The sequence below is a fragment of the Ixodes scapularis genome, unplaced genomic scaffold (assembly GCF_016920785.2).
Source record: "Ixodes scapularis isolate PalLabHiFi unplaced genomic scaffold, ASM1692078v2 PGA_scaffold12__126_contigs__length_90152505, whole genome shotgun sequence".
In the NCBI taxonomy this organism is placed as follows: Eukaryota; Metazoa; Arthropoda; class Arachnida; order Ixodida; family Ixodidae; genus Ixodes; species Ixodes scapularis.
Genome location: NW_024609838.1, coordinates 88,865,993 through 88,882,044, shown reverse-complemented (window position 1 = coordinate 88,882,044; position 16,052 = coordinate 88,865,993). Strand labels below are relative to the sequence as shown.

Below are 16,052 nucleotides of genomic sequence, written 5' to 3'. Positions count from 1 at the left end.
TTTCCAAAAATCACTTATAACTTTTGAATAAGTTATCGGATCGGGCTGAAACTTTGGCATCTGGTTGGGACCTCTAGCGCTACCTTTGGGTGGAGAATGAGCGTTCAGCAATGCCTAGTTTATTTTCGTAATAAAAAAAAAACGTGTATTTCTTTTTTTTTTTTTGTGGGGGGGGGGGGGGGGGGGGGGGACAATTTCTATATGGAGATGTGAGACGCGTGCCGAGATGCGAGCTCAGAATACCGAGAACATCGCCACTGGGCGTGTCACGTCCGAAGGATCAACTGTGGAGCGAGTCCCCAGTGCCCACACACGTCTCAACTGCCAACGAACACATCGATCCGTCAAAACTTCTACACGCCACCATCAGAAACTAAACAGAGATGATACTCTACCACAAAACTGCTGGCTACCACTGCGACGGCTGCATTGGAGGACGTCGAAATAATAAAGACCCTATTTGGACTTTACGGAAGTGACGTCACAGACGTCGAAATAAATGTTGAGATCAGTGTGATAAACCAGGTCTACTGGTTTATCAGTAGATCTACTGATTTCGCTCCGGGTCTACTGATTATCTGAAAAAAAAAAATCTACTGACTTTTTTTTTAAGTATTAAAATTTATTATTTCGCCCCTTCAGTACCCAGGGTTGCCCATCAAAGGAGACTCATATTCTCCCTGAATTAAAACAAAGCACTGGCTAGATGACCCAAAAGCCCGTCGACGGTGACATCCGGGCCAGAGCCATATATGGAGAGAGTTTGGCCAGTTTATGATCTCGCCGCCGTAACGTCCCTTTCCCGAGTGAGCCAATCAGCCGGCGGCGCAGAGCGAGAGGCGTGAGCGCATGCGCCTGAACTCTCGTCTGCTCTAGTCTGCTCCGAGCTGGAGAAGGCCGCCTTTTTCATTCATTCGCCCGGCGCAATGCGTGGGGTTGACATCCATATTTCAGTTCTTTAGTTTTGTTTGGCAGGCTTTGGCAAGAAAATGATCTAATGTTATTCCTCGGTGGCTGAAAAAGATAACGAATTAAGTTCCTCCACGTTTGAACGCAAACTTTGGGTCAGGGGGAAGAAAAAATAAGCCCGTAGCAGACGACGCGTAGCCTCAACAGAGTGCTCCGCGCCATCAATGTTGCGTCAAAAACCTTCTACAGCCCAGTAAGAAAAGAAGACCTTTATTGGACATGTACGCGCGCACTTACCGGAACGTCTTGTTTTGGTTTCGTTTCAATAATAGTGACAGGTGGGTCGCACTAATTTGTTGATCCCAAAAGTAGCTCAGTCTGGATTTCAAAATAATCCTCAAAATCGCAACACCACTCAATGCTAATAATAATTAAAAAAAAAAAAAAAACATTCACGGTGTTATTTTACTTTGTCTTCTATAAAAAAAAAAAAAAAGTAAACTTTAGTTGTCTTGTTTTTTCTTTTTTTATCTGTGTGCATTATCATACTATTTGTTACTCTATAGCATTTCTTCGAAGTGTGGTTTAATGGAAATAGTAAAACATGGCAAAACACAGATTTCGTAGAATCTACTGATGTTTGTGCAAATCTACTGACTTTTTTTTTCTCCGTCTGGCAACACTGGTTGAGATATTTTGACACCGGACCTGGCGGACCTTCTGTATTTCCCGTATTTCCGACACAAAGATGCGCCACCGGCCAACCGCCCCCGCCGGCGGACGCTATCGAAAACAAACCGATAGCGCAGAATCATATGACCACGCTCTCCTCAGACCTTGACCCGTTCGCTCGGAAAATCTTTCTGCGTACGTAGAGATCGGAGCGCGCCAGCGAGCGCAGTAAACCGTGCTACGACATGCCAAGCAAAGGTAAAAGGGGGACAGCACTTTCCCCGCTTTGGTCCGCGTCCTGCTTGCATAACCCATCGTCCTTGGCATAGCGATTGAGAAGCTCGGCGGTGGGCGAGACGTTCGAAATGAGCGCTGCTTTCTGCGCGGCGAGGAAACCCGTTCTCGGCCAAATGATTGCTCATTGCTCGCTTTGAAAGGGCGCTTTGCCGTGTCTGCATGCCGACCGACTCGGTGGGTTCCTCCTGAACGCGCTCTTTCCCTCGCTGCGCCTTGGTAAGACAGCAGAACAGACTTCGCAGGAAGCGCCGACGGGAACTCTGATTTTGTCATAATGAGGGCTTATCTTGATTGATAAGTGACCTTTTGCGTGAGTCGATCAGCTTGTTACTTGGACTTTGCAGCACGAGCGCGGCCACCGGACGGCCGTCGTGCTTGCACCAATATGCTGTTTTTGGAGCGTTGCAGAGGCTGAAAAAGTTTCTTAAACCCCCGAGAAAACGGCGAGACTGACCTTTGAGAACACGTGGAAAGGTTTGCGAAAGCACAGCTCTGGAAGAAATAAGCACAACTCGTCGAAAGCAAGTTTCGCCGACCTCGTGGAGTGATCATGCTCCCTTGGCACGCCGAAGTGCAGTGCTGCGTCTCTGTGCCTTCGCACGTGCGTACGCTTGGATACCGATCAAGAATCGACGTCGTGTGGATGTGTCTTGCGAGTGCAATGCGCGTGAAGCCGTATGTGCCTCTGGAGCAGCGTTTCACTTTACTCGGACGACTGTATTCGTAACTTGCAGCACTCGAGTTCAGAAACGAGCTTGACCCAGTGGCAAGTGTCATTTTAGATAAAAGTCACGCTAACGATTTTCACCGGGAGTTAAACAGTGTTCACCCCGCGATACAGTTTTCTTGCGAGGCAGAACAGCAGGGCAAGTTGCCCTTCCTAGATGTATCTGTAATGAGGACAGGCGAACCGAAGCACAGGATTGAAACGGGTGCGCAGCGCAAACCATGTGAAACAGATAATTTTTCGGATTTTTTGCCCCGTCATCCAGTGCAACACAAGAAATCAGTAGTGCGATCGTTTGTACAGAGATCAAATACCGTGCCATCTAACGAGCTCCATGGCACAAATGAGATGACTCATTTACAGGGAGCTTTAGTGAAATGTCACTACCAAAGCGTTTTGTTGACAAGGTCAAAAACCAAATGAAACAAAATGTGCAACCGTGCAAAAGGGAAAGTGATAAGAATGTGGTGTGCATCCCCTATGTCAAAGGAGCCTCCAAACCTCTCAGTCGCGCTTTGAGGCTCCTTGGCATTGGAACTGTTTTCAAGCCGTACAGAACTATTGGAAATTCCGTTTCTAAACCAAAGGACCCAACCCCGGCGAACGTCCAGAGAGGGGTTATCCACAAGATCCCCCGCAGTGACTGCCCAGCGTCCTACATTGGTGAAACCGGACGGAGGAGAGAGACCAGACTCGAAGAACACAAGCATGTAGTCACGTACGCATCCCACGTGACGCGGCTGAAGACTGAACTGGTGGACCATGCGTGGACAATGGGGGATTCTTTTGACTTTCCGGCCGCGACGACCTTGGAGAGGGAGGACAGATGGGGGCTCCGGAAGCTCCTAGAATCATGGTTTGTTCGCAGGGACACATCCGTGTGTAACAAAAACCGCGGCCCTCTCCATAAAGCTAATACGGACATTCGTGATAGATAGCGTTGACTTGAGGTTGAATCTTGCATTTGCTTTGTAACTACTGAAGATGCCTCCTGCACGGGAGGCGAAACGTCTAATGAAATTTATTATTCTGTTGTGTTAAGTCCGTGCTCTTATATTAATTATGACATCTCCCGGCTTTTGGAGTATTTTTGCATCCAGTGGGCAACGGAAAAGGAAGGGGGGGGGCAGACTTTTGAAAACCTTTCTTGCTCCACAGCATTGTTCTATTTGTGCTGCCATGTGATCCATTAGAGTAGATTTGAAACATAGCCGTGGTTAACAGTGCATAACAGCAACCACGCAGATGTGTTTTTCCCTTTATTGTTAGCAACTTGCTGGAACAGCTGGACGATCCAGAACTTTGTGCCCGATATATGATGCAAAGAAATCTAACCTCAGCACAACTTCAAAACTTTTGCCACAGCGCCGATTGTTGATCGGTATCCAAGTGTGCAAAGGCACAGAGACGCAGCACTTCGGCATGCCAGGGAAGCTTTTATCATGTCGCGACACAGGCAAAACTTGCTTTCGACGAGTTGTGCCCCTTTTTCCAGCAGTACTGATTTCCGAGTGTTCTCAACGGCAAGTTTCACGGCTTGCACGGGGTTTTAAAGGACATCTGCGAATGATAAAGAACGAGTAGAAAACATGTCTACAGCATGCTGCCCACCAGCCTCTGCAACGCCCCAAAAACAGAATTTCGCTGCATGCAAGATGGCCGTCGGGTGGCCGCACTCGTGGAGCGGGCAAGTATGGGGAAGCGCGATGGCACGATTCAGCATTTGTCATAGAGATCAGTGCGTCTACCTGCCTACCACACTTGGGGACGTTTTCATGCTGAAATTTTTTTCTGCTCTCGTTCGAACTCTGGCTCTGGCGCTTTTGTGAGCAAACGGAAGGTTGAACAACGATGAACAATGACGCCGCACGGATGTCATTTCAAGGGTCTCGGTACTATTAAAGGGATACTACAACAAAATTTCGGAGCTTATTTTTTTTGGTCTATACGTGGTCAAGAGAGCAGTACCACATTGGACACGCCAGGAATTTTAAAACAAACGATCAGCAAAGGGCACCTGGTGGATGTTGCTAAAGCTCCGTTTCTAATGCCCGTCTAGGAACCTTGACGGGTAGTGACGATGCCTGTTTCGCCTAGATCTCTACGTGCCTTGAACCTGCCATCCTATCGCCAGCTCTCCGGCCACCACGAGAGAAGAGGGGAAGGAGGACTTCCCTCTCACCGGGACTCTCTTTTGTGTGCCCCAGACATCGCTATTGTCCCTCTACAACGTCACTAGAAATTCGTAGAAAAGCAGATTCGGGGTTGCGGTGGCCCAATTGCTGCTTCGGCATATTTGGTGGCCGGAACGGCCAGGACATCCTGTCGACGTCAGCCTCGCTGCAGCTTGGCTCGTCTCGAGACAATCTACGTCACGATTGCGCCGGATGTGACGTGCTTTCCGCTGGCTGCTCTCCGACCGCTTGCCAGAGTGGGCCGTTGATATACAGCCATCGTGCTCAAAATACAAACATCCGAGTGTCACTTACGAACATTGTGGATTTCATATTTTGTTGAAGTATCGCCTTAATAGCAACCAATGGATAAAGTGCTTGGGGTCAGGAGAAATTTCTTTTTAACACCAATTTGCATTTACCTCTAGGTCAACATTTGACACCAAAGTAGGTTAAAAAAAAAAAACATCTGTAATCCTACTGAGGTTTGTTTAATATCTCTTTTTTGTGTATTTGTCAGATATTTGATGCGATATTCCAGCAGTGATAATGACCAGTTTTGAGGTTATTTAATTGTTATTCAAACATATTTAAGTAAACAAAGTTTGGTGTTGATCTTACTCCTGATCTTAGACTTCTCACAAAAATATAATTCGATACATTTACTCAAGCACATTCTAAATTGAATACATGATGTAGAGCTCAACAGGAAAAACAGTTTTCTAAACATCATTGTTTCACGAGCAAAGCTACTCGTAATTTGCTCGTCGCTTCAGCTGCATGGCACAGAGCCGGTTGTATCGTGCATAGAACTAGGCACTCGCTAGTAACTAGGGTTTTGCGTTTTGGGTATGTACCGATAAACTCCACAAATTAACCCCTAGCCGGTTTTATTCAAATCGGGGTAAATAAAAAACTTGGAATGGCAGCTGTCCTTGAAAAAGACAAACCGAAGCTTCACTGGAAGAAAATCGTTATATTCTACAGCTCTTTAATGTGTTCATTCAAAACAGCACTGATTTGTTGCTGCTACTCTTTTGGGGGGAACCACAACTCTAATTTTGTTTTTCTCCCCTGGATCCCAGAACATTTTGCAAGTATTTGGGTCTCTGGAGGTCGGGGGAATCTCGTTTTCATCAGCATAAGCCCCGAGAAACAGATTTTCTGTCCATCACCGAAAATTACCAGCAAACCTGTGAGAAAAAAATAAACTCCGCAAAAACAGCTCCGAATTCAGGAACCCAAATGCAGACTCTTAACTTGTTGGGTATGCAGGTGTGATAGTAGTGTACACATTTGCGTCGTCGGCAAAGCGTCTCTAGATCTGAATAACTCCTCCTAAGATGATCCCTCTGGTGCTGCAGCAAGCAACGAGTCAACCATGGCCGCTCCTGTCGTGTCAGCCGAGTCAGTGGAAGGCGTCTTCAACATGATTTCTGTCTACGTCAACGACGACCTAGTCAACCAAATCGGTGGAGTCTTCGTCTTCGACGTGAAAGGTTGGTGCGGTTCCTAAATCCCCGTAGGATAATTACTCTGGCCACCATTGACACAGTGTGTCCCGCTAAACGTTAGCCACAATTTTCACGCAAGAACTACGCATTGCACACAGTTAAGATTGGAACCAAATTAGTCCTTGTCAAGGAGACTCGTTTTTCGGGCATATTGGATAGAGTTGTCAGTTAGTTTTTGGTAACCAACTTTTCAAGTAATAAAATGAAGATATGATTGCAAATAGAAACATACCAGGCATCGTCAAAGACAACTGAGTGAGTCAATTTCAGAAATATCTTAAGCCTCAGTTTTTCTGCCTCGCTCGGCCAGCCTCGTGCCCGTAGCATTGACTTATGCGTGCCACCACCTGCTCCAAGTATTTATAAACCGACCTTCGACGATGGTCTTTCAAATTGGAACTATACTGCATTTAATTCTACTAATTCTAAAAGATACAAAGCTAACTACGGACTCAGTTGCCCGCTATCTGCCTCACTAAATAGACCCATTAGCATCAACTAATCCAGCAAATCAGTTTCTGCGCGATGCATAGTTTTTGCACACAGAAAGTTGGGCCAATGTTGGGTGAAACAACCATTTTTAAACACACTCGGTCGCTCGTAACGTTTTATGCGTTATGGATACGACTAGAAACATGGGTAATCGCGAAGTGTATCACCAGGTTCCTCAAACGCCCTTTGTTCAAATATGAGAACTATTGTAGCAGGGTTTCTAGGGTTCCACGTTTCTTTTCTTTGGAAGGCGTTTCCTTTAGGCTGCCCGCAGACAGACGGGAAATTGGCATTATTAGCCGAAAGAAAGCAAAACCCGGCATTCCTCGATGAACACTCGATAAGGAAACGAGGGGGCGCAGCTGCGAAAGAAAGCCCCGTGGCTAAGGTCTACACAAAATAAAGTGTTAGAAGCTAGCATTTTTCTCATTTATTTTGACTAAACTGGCTCGCTTTTGGGGGGTTTATGGACCGGCAGATGCTTTGTTCGCTGCGGAAGGAGGCGTTTGTTGTCGCTCACTCGAGCGGTGCTTGCAGGCGAGCCCAGCAAGTGGTACGTGGACCTGAAGAACGGCAAGGGGTCCGTGGGCAAGGGGGACCCGCCCAAGGGCAAGGCAGACGTCACCTTCTGCCTGGAGCGCGACACTTTCGTCAAAATGTTCACGGGCAAGCTGAACCCGACCAGCGCCTTCATGTCGGGCAAGCTCGCCCTCAAGGGGGACCTGCCCATGGCCATGAAGCTCGACAGGCTCATGGGCGAGATGCGCTCCAAGCTATAGCCTATACACTAATGTCGGGAGCTTCCTTCAACGGGCAGAAGGAAGCAACTGCTTTTAGAGCATTTCCCAAACAAAGTCCTCTATTTGTGCGGAATCAGGAATTGAGATGCATGGCACGTGTGGCCTCGCAGTCAAACACTCGTGACGCCCGTGTGTTGAACGCCCCGCACGGAGCTCCCTTGCCTCTCTGCACTTTCTCGGTGTCGTCGCGAGGAAAGAGAGATGTTCTTGAAAGGACGTTGTGAGATTGCATCTTACAATGTTCTTGTATGGTGCAATTCTGCATACCACAGGTAACCTCTAAATCAAAATAGAGCCACAAATTCTGTTTGTTTGCTGCCTGCTCCTTGCTTCTTGTTGGACATGTTTGGAGCTATTCAAGTGTGAGGGCTTTGGAGACCCTACATATGGCAAAGAATGTTCTGAACAGTTAAAGGCCCAAAGTTGTAAGCAAACATCCGAAAATCAGGGGCTCACCAGGAGGCTTTTAAAGCATGCGTAGGCAAAAGCAATGATAGTTGAACAAGAGATACAGCTGGAGAGCTTAGCACTGCTTAGAAAGAAAGGCGTGTTGGATTTCATGCGAGGCATAAAATGTCTCGCCTCAAAGCAGCAGTTGAAAGCCTCCTCGTTTTGAGCTGTAACTATCAGGCAGGAAACAGTCTAGAGCTGCACGCTGCGTTGACGTTGTCGAGGCGTCGGCCCTCGAACCCATTGAGGCACGTCCTCCCGACGAGACAACATAAAAATCGTGCCGCCAACTGAACGAGGAATGCATAAAAGAAATGTTGTTTGTAAAGGTTGTATATTTACTTTCACCTCTGTCCGTAGCTTGTATTATCGAACACATGGAGGACTCCTGTTTCGTTGCTTCTCCTTGGCACACCAGTGAACATGGGTAAAGACTTTGTAGCAATATTTTTGCAACCCACGGAAAATAAATGTTACCAGGTTTTTGTTTATTCTAATGAGGTTGTTAGAGCACAGAAATTTCCCTATCTGCGCGCCCACAGGAAACCACTTGATTCTACAAAACTGCCAATGCTGAAATTGGTTCCGATGATTACTCCCAACGCAGGAAAAGGCTAACAGATAATCCAGCAGATTCTAAGGGAGCATGTGGGAGCTGGTCTATACTGAACATTTTGAAACAGACCAAGGAATACAAAAGCTGACACCGAGAGAAGGTCTTCTCCTAGTGTCAACTCTCGTATTTCTCGGGTTGTTTCAGAATGGATAGTCCTACTCAGGGCCAAACCACTTTCTGAGTTTCTCGTAGGGCGGTTTACATCGCTGCTAGATTTTCTCAAGGTGTCATTTGGAAAGGTCAAGCTCATGTGACTGCGAGCTGTGTCCACTGGTTTCACCGGTGCAACATCCATGCATTTGACTACCTCGGCAGACGTCTGCCAAGCCGGACGAAAATAAGAAATTTTGCCCAAATGAAACGATGGACTTGTTTGGAAGCTCTTTAATTGGAGTCATTAGTGGCTGTGGCCCGCTGAAATGTTGGTCATGTGCTGCCGGTTCAGGCAGTTGGGTGTGCAAACTTCTTGCGCAGATGATACGCACAGAAAAGTACCCGATTCTGTCGGGCTCCCGACAAAATGTGACTTTTGAGATGCCGAAAATAAAGATTGTTGATACGTTTCACAAAGTCGAGTCTGATAAGTTTGTTGGTCTTTGTTTGGCCAGAAATTACACACGGGGCGTTCAATTCATTGGGACAATGTAGAAGGCACCCATACCAGCAGTAAAGACCCAGTGAAAAGGTGAGGACAATGTATCGCTGTTGCGGAGAGCTGCCACATGCTTAGTCGCTAATTGGCTTCTAATTATGCTGAAACACTGCATTGTGACCAGGGATGGGCAAAATACATGCAAATATGTATCGAAATACAAATACAAAATACTTCGTCAAAAATGTATTTAATTACAAATCTAATTACATTTCCAAAAAAGTATTTAAGTACAAGATACAAATACAACCAAATGTATTTGATCTCCTCCAAATACTTTTCGAAATACATTCCCTAAAATTTGCGTCATCGACTTCAGGGCACCTGCAACGGGTTTCTGGGTATCTCATTTTAATTTTGCATCGCACACTCGGGAGTTAGTGTGCGAGGCTCTAGTAACGTAAAAGAAATATTATCACAAAAAAAAAAATGTAATCAGCTTGGATGTAATAGGTGAAAAAAGTATGGAGCTTCAAGCAGCTTTTTTTGTCGATTACATTTTGGTATAGACCAACAAAAAACCGAGACGACCAAGACGCGCAGCACTAGCTAGAGAATTTTTTATTGTTGCAACTCGCACCAGTTACGAAAATCTGGATGACCCGCGGATTTAGAATGTTCCAGGCAAAAATATGGATGGGAATCAGGCTGGAAAGCATCCCAAGTTGTCACAGGCACTTATTTAGCCAGTCTGCCTGTGAACATCGATTTCGTCACTATTCTTGCCCTGGACTAGCACTGTAATCACAAAGTCACTAAACGCTTGTGCTTGATGGACAGACACTGCATTCGGTGCAGAACGTAGTTTTCTTCCTGCTCTGGACAGTGACAATAAATTTGAGGAATGTATTTTCGCCCACAAAATTGTATTTAATTACAATTGTATTTGAAATACCCACGTTTTAGTATTTAAATACACGTCAAATACATTAGCCAATTTGTAATGAAATACAAATCCCAAATACACAAAGTATTTGAAATACGTATTTCAAATACTTGTATTTAAAATACTGCCCATCCCTGATTGTGACCATATGGGAACTACAGTTAGGATGTTGCTCTCAGCAAAGTTTGCCATCCATTATTGACAAGATGAGGCATGTACCGAGCAAAGTGACTACACGCGTGGAAACATGGAGCAGAATCCTCCACAGTAATACCTCCAAAAGAATGCGACGAAATTGGCCGCACAGGCGAACAAAAACTGAAAATGTGACCAACAAAACAAAGCACATGGAACAGAATGCTGAAGGCAAATCGGTCTTTTGCAGTAAAAACAAGTTTATTATGCCCAATTATTTTGAGAACATTTACAAGCATTATAACTCCATTCTCTAACTTACAAGTGTGTCCCTCGAGAGACTCCTAAAAAAGTTACTGTCCCAGAAACTAACCATTGCAACTTCTCAAGATGCAAGTTACCATTAGAACTGCCAAGCATTCCAACCCCTAGCATACAGCTGTTAGTTACTACTATAACTGCCAACTTACAGCCCTTGAATAGAATGGTAGGTTGCAAAAGGTGAACATGACAGACCCCCGTCTAGGGAGTTTTAAACAAAAGGGGACACACCAAAGAAAGTATAAACTTTCCACAAGCGCACATGTGCAAAACATAGTAACTTGAATGCGAATGACAAAAGAACTCGACTAGAAAGAAGCTAAAAAAGGCTCCATTTTTAGGTTTTCAAATTCACGTTACTCTGTTTTGCAGACGTGCATTTGTGCAAAGGCTGTTCTTTGTCCCCTTCCTTTGATGGTGTCTAAAGCCTAAATAAAGATGATTTTTGTCAATAAATATCAGCCGCGTTTGAGACCTCTTATCCTTGAGATGTGGTCACCAACTGACAACCCTTATGAAAATGGGCTGCGAGTTCCTGTGGGCAGAGGCCACGGGGCATCAGAAGTCTGTTGTCTGGAGCTGGTACGTCTTGGCGCCCTTCTTGAGCAGGAACCCCTGGTCGTTGAGGCTGTCGATCAATCTGTGCACCCCGGATGCGTCGACGCCGCACTTGTCCCGCGCGATGGAGCTCAGCTGGGCCAACGTGTAGATACGGACTCCGTTCTTACGCGACTCCGCCGTCAAGGCCCGCACCAGGGCCTTGGCCTGGGCGGGTCGGCTCATGCCAGAGCCGTGCTGGGAGCGCCCAAAGTCCAGGTTGCCCAGCTCGTCCATGTGAGTGTCCGCAATGCTGTGCTTCATCAGCTGTGGCGTTGGGGGATGTAAACACGTCGCTGCAGTTAGGGATCTGGCCAAAATTTGGGGACCCGACTCAACAAAGAATTGAGCCTAGCCCACCCTGACCCCAGCCCAACCAAGCTTCGACCCGAACCCGGCCCGACAATGTATAGGTGGTATTCACTGAGCCTGCAGGTTCGATTTTGCCAGGGAGCGCCACCGTCGATCCGCCATCTTCGAGGTCGCGGTTTGACTGGCTTGGGTACGCTACGCGGTCGTCCGCTGCTAGTGTGTGCTAATTTCATATCGTTGAAGCTTCGTTGAACAGAAGAGAGAAGAAAAGTTGATCTCGGGGGCGGGCTGTTTTCCTTGTTGCCGCCGAGTACCGTGTGTAAAGGCTGAACCGCATGTAAGCAATTTGGCGAGCGACGGGACGAGACGAGCGACAGCGACGACGACCCGCTTCGCTGTCGCTCGGTCACTCGCGCGACGTGGCAAACCGCATGAAAGCGACGGGAGCAAGCGACCAAGGCGATAATTAAGCGACCCATTCTAGAAATCCAAAAACCGAGCGACGCGACGACCGACCGCGAGAAATCTCCGTCGCTCGTCGCCGACTCCCGTCGCTGTCGCCATCGCTCGTTAAATCGCTTACATGCGGTTCACCCTTCACTGTCACTCATCGCGTAGCTCGGTTTTGGGATTTCTAGAAAACTTAGCACTCATCGCCTTGGTCGTGTGCTCCCGTCGCTTTCGTGCGGTTTGCCTCGTCGCGCGAGTGACCGAGCGGCAGCGAAGCGGGTCGTCGTCGCTTGTCTTCTTGCTCGCTAAATCGCTTACATGCGGTTTTTAAATCGCTTGAGCTAATGAAAAATGCGCCGCATTTTTCATAAGCTGCGCACTCTGTTAGCCGCACGGTATGTTTCTGCACAGGAATGAACACCGAAGGCACGACGTATGTACGACACAGCGGCGATGGAGCAATACGGTTACATGGCCGTAGTACAGAAAATCCGCTAGAGAGAAACAATAAAGAAACTAGCAAAACAAAACAAAGAGTAATCACAGCGTGCTACAAAAGCACCAAAGTAGAAAAATTAGTTCTCGCAAGAGCTAGCGCCGTCGGCACGGCGGGCGACACGGAGCGCTTCATGGAGCCGAGGGAGCATCGCGGCCGCGGTAAGTGAGTCCGATAGCGACAAAAACTAACTAAAACACACAAAAAATACTCCCACGGCGATTCAAAAGCACCAAAGTATAAGAATAACCCCTAGTTTCGGTCAAAAAGACCCTTTAAAGCTGTAAAATACTGCTAAACCACGCTCAAAAGGTCCGGAGAGATGGCATTCGCGATAGCAAGAGACCTCGAAGATGGCGACCGTGGTGGGCGATGCCAGCGAACCTGGCGAGTGACGTCAAGTGAATGTCACCTATTGCCTCAAATCGGCCCCGTGCTGCAAAGACAAAGACTTGACTCCCACCTCAACCTGACAAACTTGACCAAGACTTGGCCCCAATCCGTAGGGAGGTGACCTGACTCCGGCCTGACCGAGACTCGACCCAAGTTTAACGTGGCCCAATAAAGGCTTCACTCATTCCGGACTGACAAAAACTTGACCCAAAGTTGGCCGGACCCCATAAAGACTCGACCCCACCCTAACCCCACAGACTTGACCCCAGCCCTACCCCATAAAAGTTGACCCCACTCCAACTCAACAGACTTGCCCCAAAACCGGCCCGACCTCAAGGGCCTAATCTGAAGGGCAAAATTTTTCGCCCGGGCGAATACTTTTCTGAAGAAGTTTGTAAGGCCAGAAGGGAACTGCTTGCCTTTGCAAAGACTCCAGGACGAGCCTTTGTTAGGACAAGGTTATCACTGCATTTCATTCCTCAGACCGCTTGTGTCGAATAGCTCACTAAAGATGGCAAGTCACACCCCTCACACCAAATATCGTAAGTGCCACAACTTCAAATTTTTTTATCGCAAACACGATGAGCGTCTATTGTAAGCGAAACTTTTTGCTGCGCAATCGTATACTGCCGACGTCACCGTGATTGTTATCGGTGAAACGTGACTCACAACAGATATTCCCAACGTTGAAATAATTCTGAATTATTCCATAGTTTGAAAAGATTGTATCGGGCATAGGGGGGAGGGGTTCTTATTGCCATTAACAATTGCGTGCATGTTGAAAAATGTGATATTATTCCAAGTTTTGAAGGAGTACTGGCGCAGATAAAAAGGCCTAATACAGTCGAATTTGGATCTATTCAATTCACAGGGGATCGTAAAATAGTTCGATATATCGATAATTTGATATACCAAAATATGTTAACTTAAGCTCCAGTTGAACTTATACTGAAGGCAGCGACAAACGGGACCCGCTAAATACAGTAGAGCCTAGTTGGTGAAAATCGCCAACACCGCCGCATTTACGTGACGGTGTTTGCAATCGTTTACGCCTGGCATGACCTCCCACACAGCGCCAGCAACAAAACACGAAAATAATTTAAAAATTGAAAGAACGGAAAAAGCGAGCTGCATAAAAATAAAAACTCTCGCTCTGTAGAACAAGGTTAAGCAAGCAACAAAAAAGAAACCTCACTAAGTTCAAGCAACAAAAAAAAAAAGGGAAAAAATGTGCAAAGCAAAGACGGTTAAAGAAAAATGTAAACAAAAATAAGTCAACAGACTCAACTTGAGGAAGACTTTTTTTTGCTTATTTTATTTTGGGGTTAAGGGCTCGGGCAGTGACAGTGGTGTTCGGGGAAAGAGCGCACACTATCGTTCCAACAGTGGGCACTCCCTGCCCTCCCTACGTGGGTAACCGGACAAAAGCTCACCCGTTTTTTCCCAGACCCGGACAAAAGCTCACCTCATTTGTTTTTGCTACCCAGGCGAAACACGGGCTAAAATAAAATGCGGACGCGATGGACATTTCACCATTTTAAGGTGAACTTGTACCCCATCCCACGCAAGGGTTTACTACGGTTGATCGAATGCCATTTCGTCGAAACATGTTTTAGAGAACGGGCATGTTTTATTCAAGCACGTTTTAGAGAAAGCAGAGCCTCAGTTTAGAGATATGCCGTTTATCGAAAAGGGGACGCTATTCAAAAAAGGCGTTTCTACTTCGCGCGTGTATCACTGGTGCGCGTGTTAACCCAAGCCCCCTCTGCGCTCCTGCTGCTTTGCGGCGGCAGTCTGCGGCGGCTCACTACAAAAATTTAACTCACCCGACTTATCCGTACGCGCCGCTTCGCGGTGGCCGAATTCGCCAAAAGGAGGCTCATCGACTTTTTCTCTAGACTTTGTTTCTCTATAAGACCAACATGAAATTTTCTCCTAATGAGCTTTTGTCCGGGTCTGTTAAAAAATGGGTGAGCTTTTGTCCGGTGGGCTTCTGTCCGGTGGGCTTTTGTCCGGTGAGCTTTTGTCAGGGATTCCCCTACGTGCGCCCTTCCCCTTGCTTTTGCCATCCTCTTTTTTTTTTATGGTTGCTTTTTTTTACAACTGCTCTTTTGCTGCATATCCCCGTGTGCGTATGCTGGCTTGGCAGTCTGCCAGGCCTGTGTGCTCGCCGCGGGTGCAATCCGACAGAGGGAGAAGCGACGGGTCGGGCCGCCATATTTCGTTCGCTCTATCGAAAGTCCCCGCCATGGGAGTTCGATACAGAAAAACAATGTTCCTATAGGTGACATTCACTTGACGTCACTCGCTAGGTTCGCTGGCATCGCCCACCACGGTCGCCATCTTCGAGGTCTCTTGCTATCGCGAATGCCATCTGGCCGGACCTTTTGAGCGTGGTTTAGCAGTATTTTACAACTTTAAAGGGTCTTTTTGATCGAAACTAGGGATTATTCTTATACTTTGGTGCTTTTGAAGCGCCGTGGGAGTATTTTTTGTGTGTTTTAGTTCGTTTTTGTCGTTATCGGACTCGTTTACCGCGGCCGCGTTGCTCCCTCGGCTCCATGAAGCGCTCCGTGTTGCCCGCCGTGCCGACGGCGGTAGCTCTTGCAAGAACTAATTTTTCTACTTTGGTGCTTTTGTAGCACGGTGTGATTACTCTTTGTTTTGTTTTAATAGTTTCTTTATTGTTTTTCTCTAGCGGATTTTCTGTACTACGGCCGTGTAACCGTGTTGCTCCATCGCCGCTGTGTCGTACATACGTCGTGCCTTCGGTGTTCGTTCCTGTGCAGAAACATACCGTGCGGCTCACAGAGTGCGCAGCTTATGAAAAATGCGGCGCATTTTTCATTAGCCCAAGCGATTTAAAAAACGCATGTTAGCGATTTGGCGAGCGGGAAGACAAGCGACGGCGAGCCGCTTCGCTGCCGCTGGGTCACTCGCGCGACGAGGCAAACCGCATGAAAGCGACGGGAGCACACGACCAAGGCGATGAGCGCTAAGTTTTCTAGAAATCCCAAAACCGAGCTACGCGACGAGTGACAGAGAAGGGTGAACCGCATGTAAGCGATTTAGCGAGCGATGGCGACAGCGACGGGAGTCGGCGACGAGCGACACGGTCGGTCGTCGCGTCGCTCGGTTTTTGGATTTCTAGAATGGGTC

General features: G+C 47.1%; 2 protein-coding genes across 5 annotated transcripts in view; one reads left to right on the top strand and one right to left on the bottom strand.

The window, feature by feature from the left end:
* Positions 1-1,590: 1,590 nt before the first annotated feature.
* On the top strand, positions 1,591-9,217 carry LOC8038967 (hydroxysteroid dehydrogenase-like protein 2). Its single transcript, XM_029976573.4, has 3 exons — positions 1,591-1,839; positions 6,144-6,278; positions 7,323-9,217. The coding sequence occupies exons 1-3, from the start codon at positions 1,827-1,829 to the stop codon at positions 7,562-7,564; spliced, it is 390 nt and encodes a 129-aa protein (XP_029832433.1). The 5' UTR covers positions 1,591-1,826; the 3' UTR covers positions 7,565-9,217.
* Positions 9,218-10,566: 1,349 nt separating this feature from the next.
* Positions 10,567-16,052, bottom strand: part of LOC8038969 (DNA helicase MCM8) — a 67,192-nt gene continuing 61,706 nt past the window's right edge. For all 4 annotated transcript variants that reach the window (XM_040206830.2, XM_029976578.4, XM_029976574.4 and 1 more), the window contains one exon: positions 10,567-11,509. In XM_040206830.2, the coding sequence (XP_040062764.1) occupies positions 11,204-11,509 (306 nt within the window). In that variant the 3' untranslated portion in view covers positions 10,567-11,203. The remainder of the gene's footprint in view (positions 11,510-16,052) is intronic.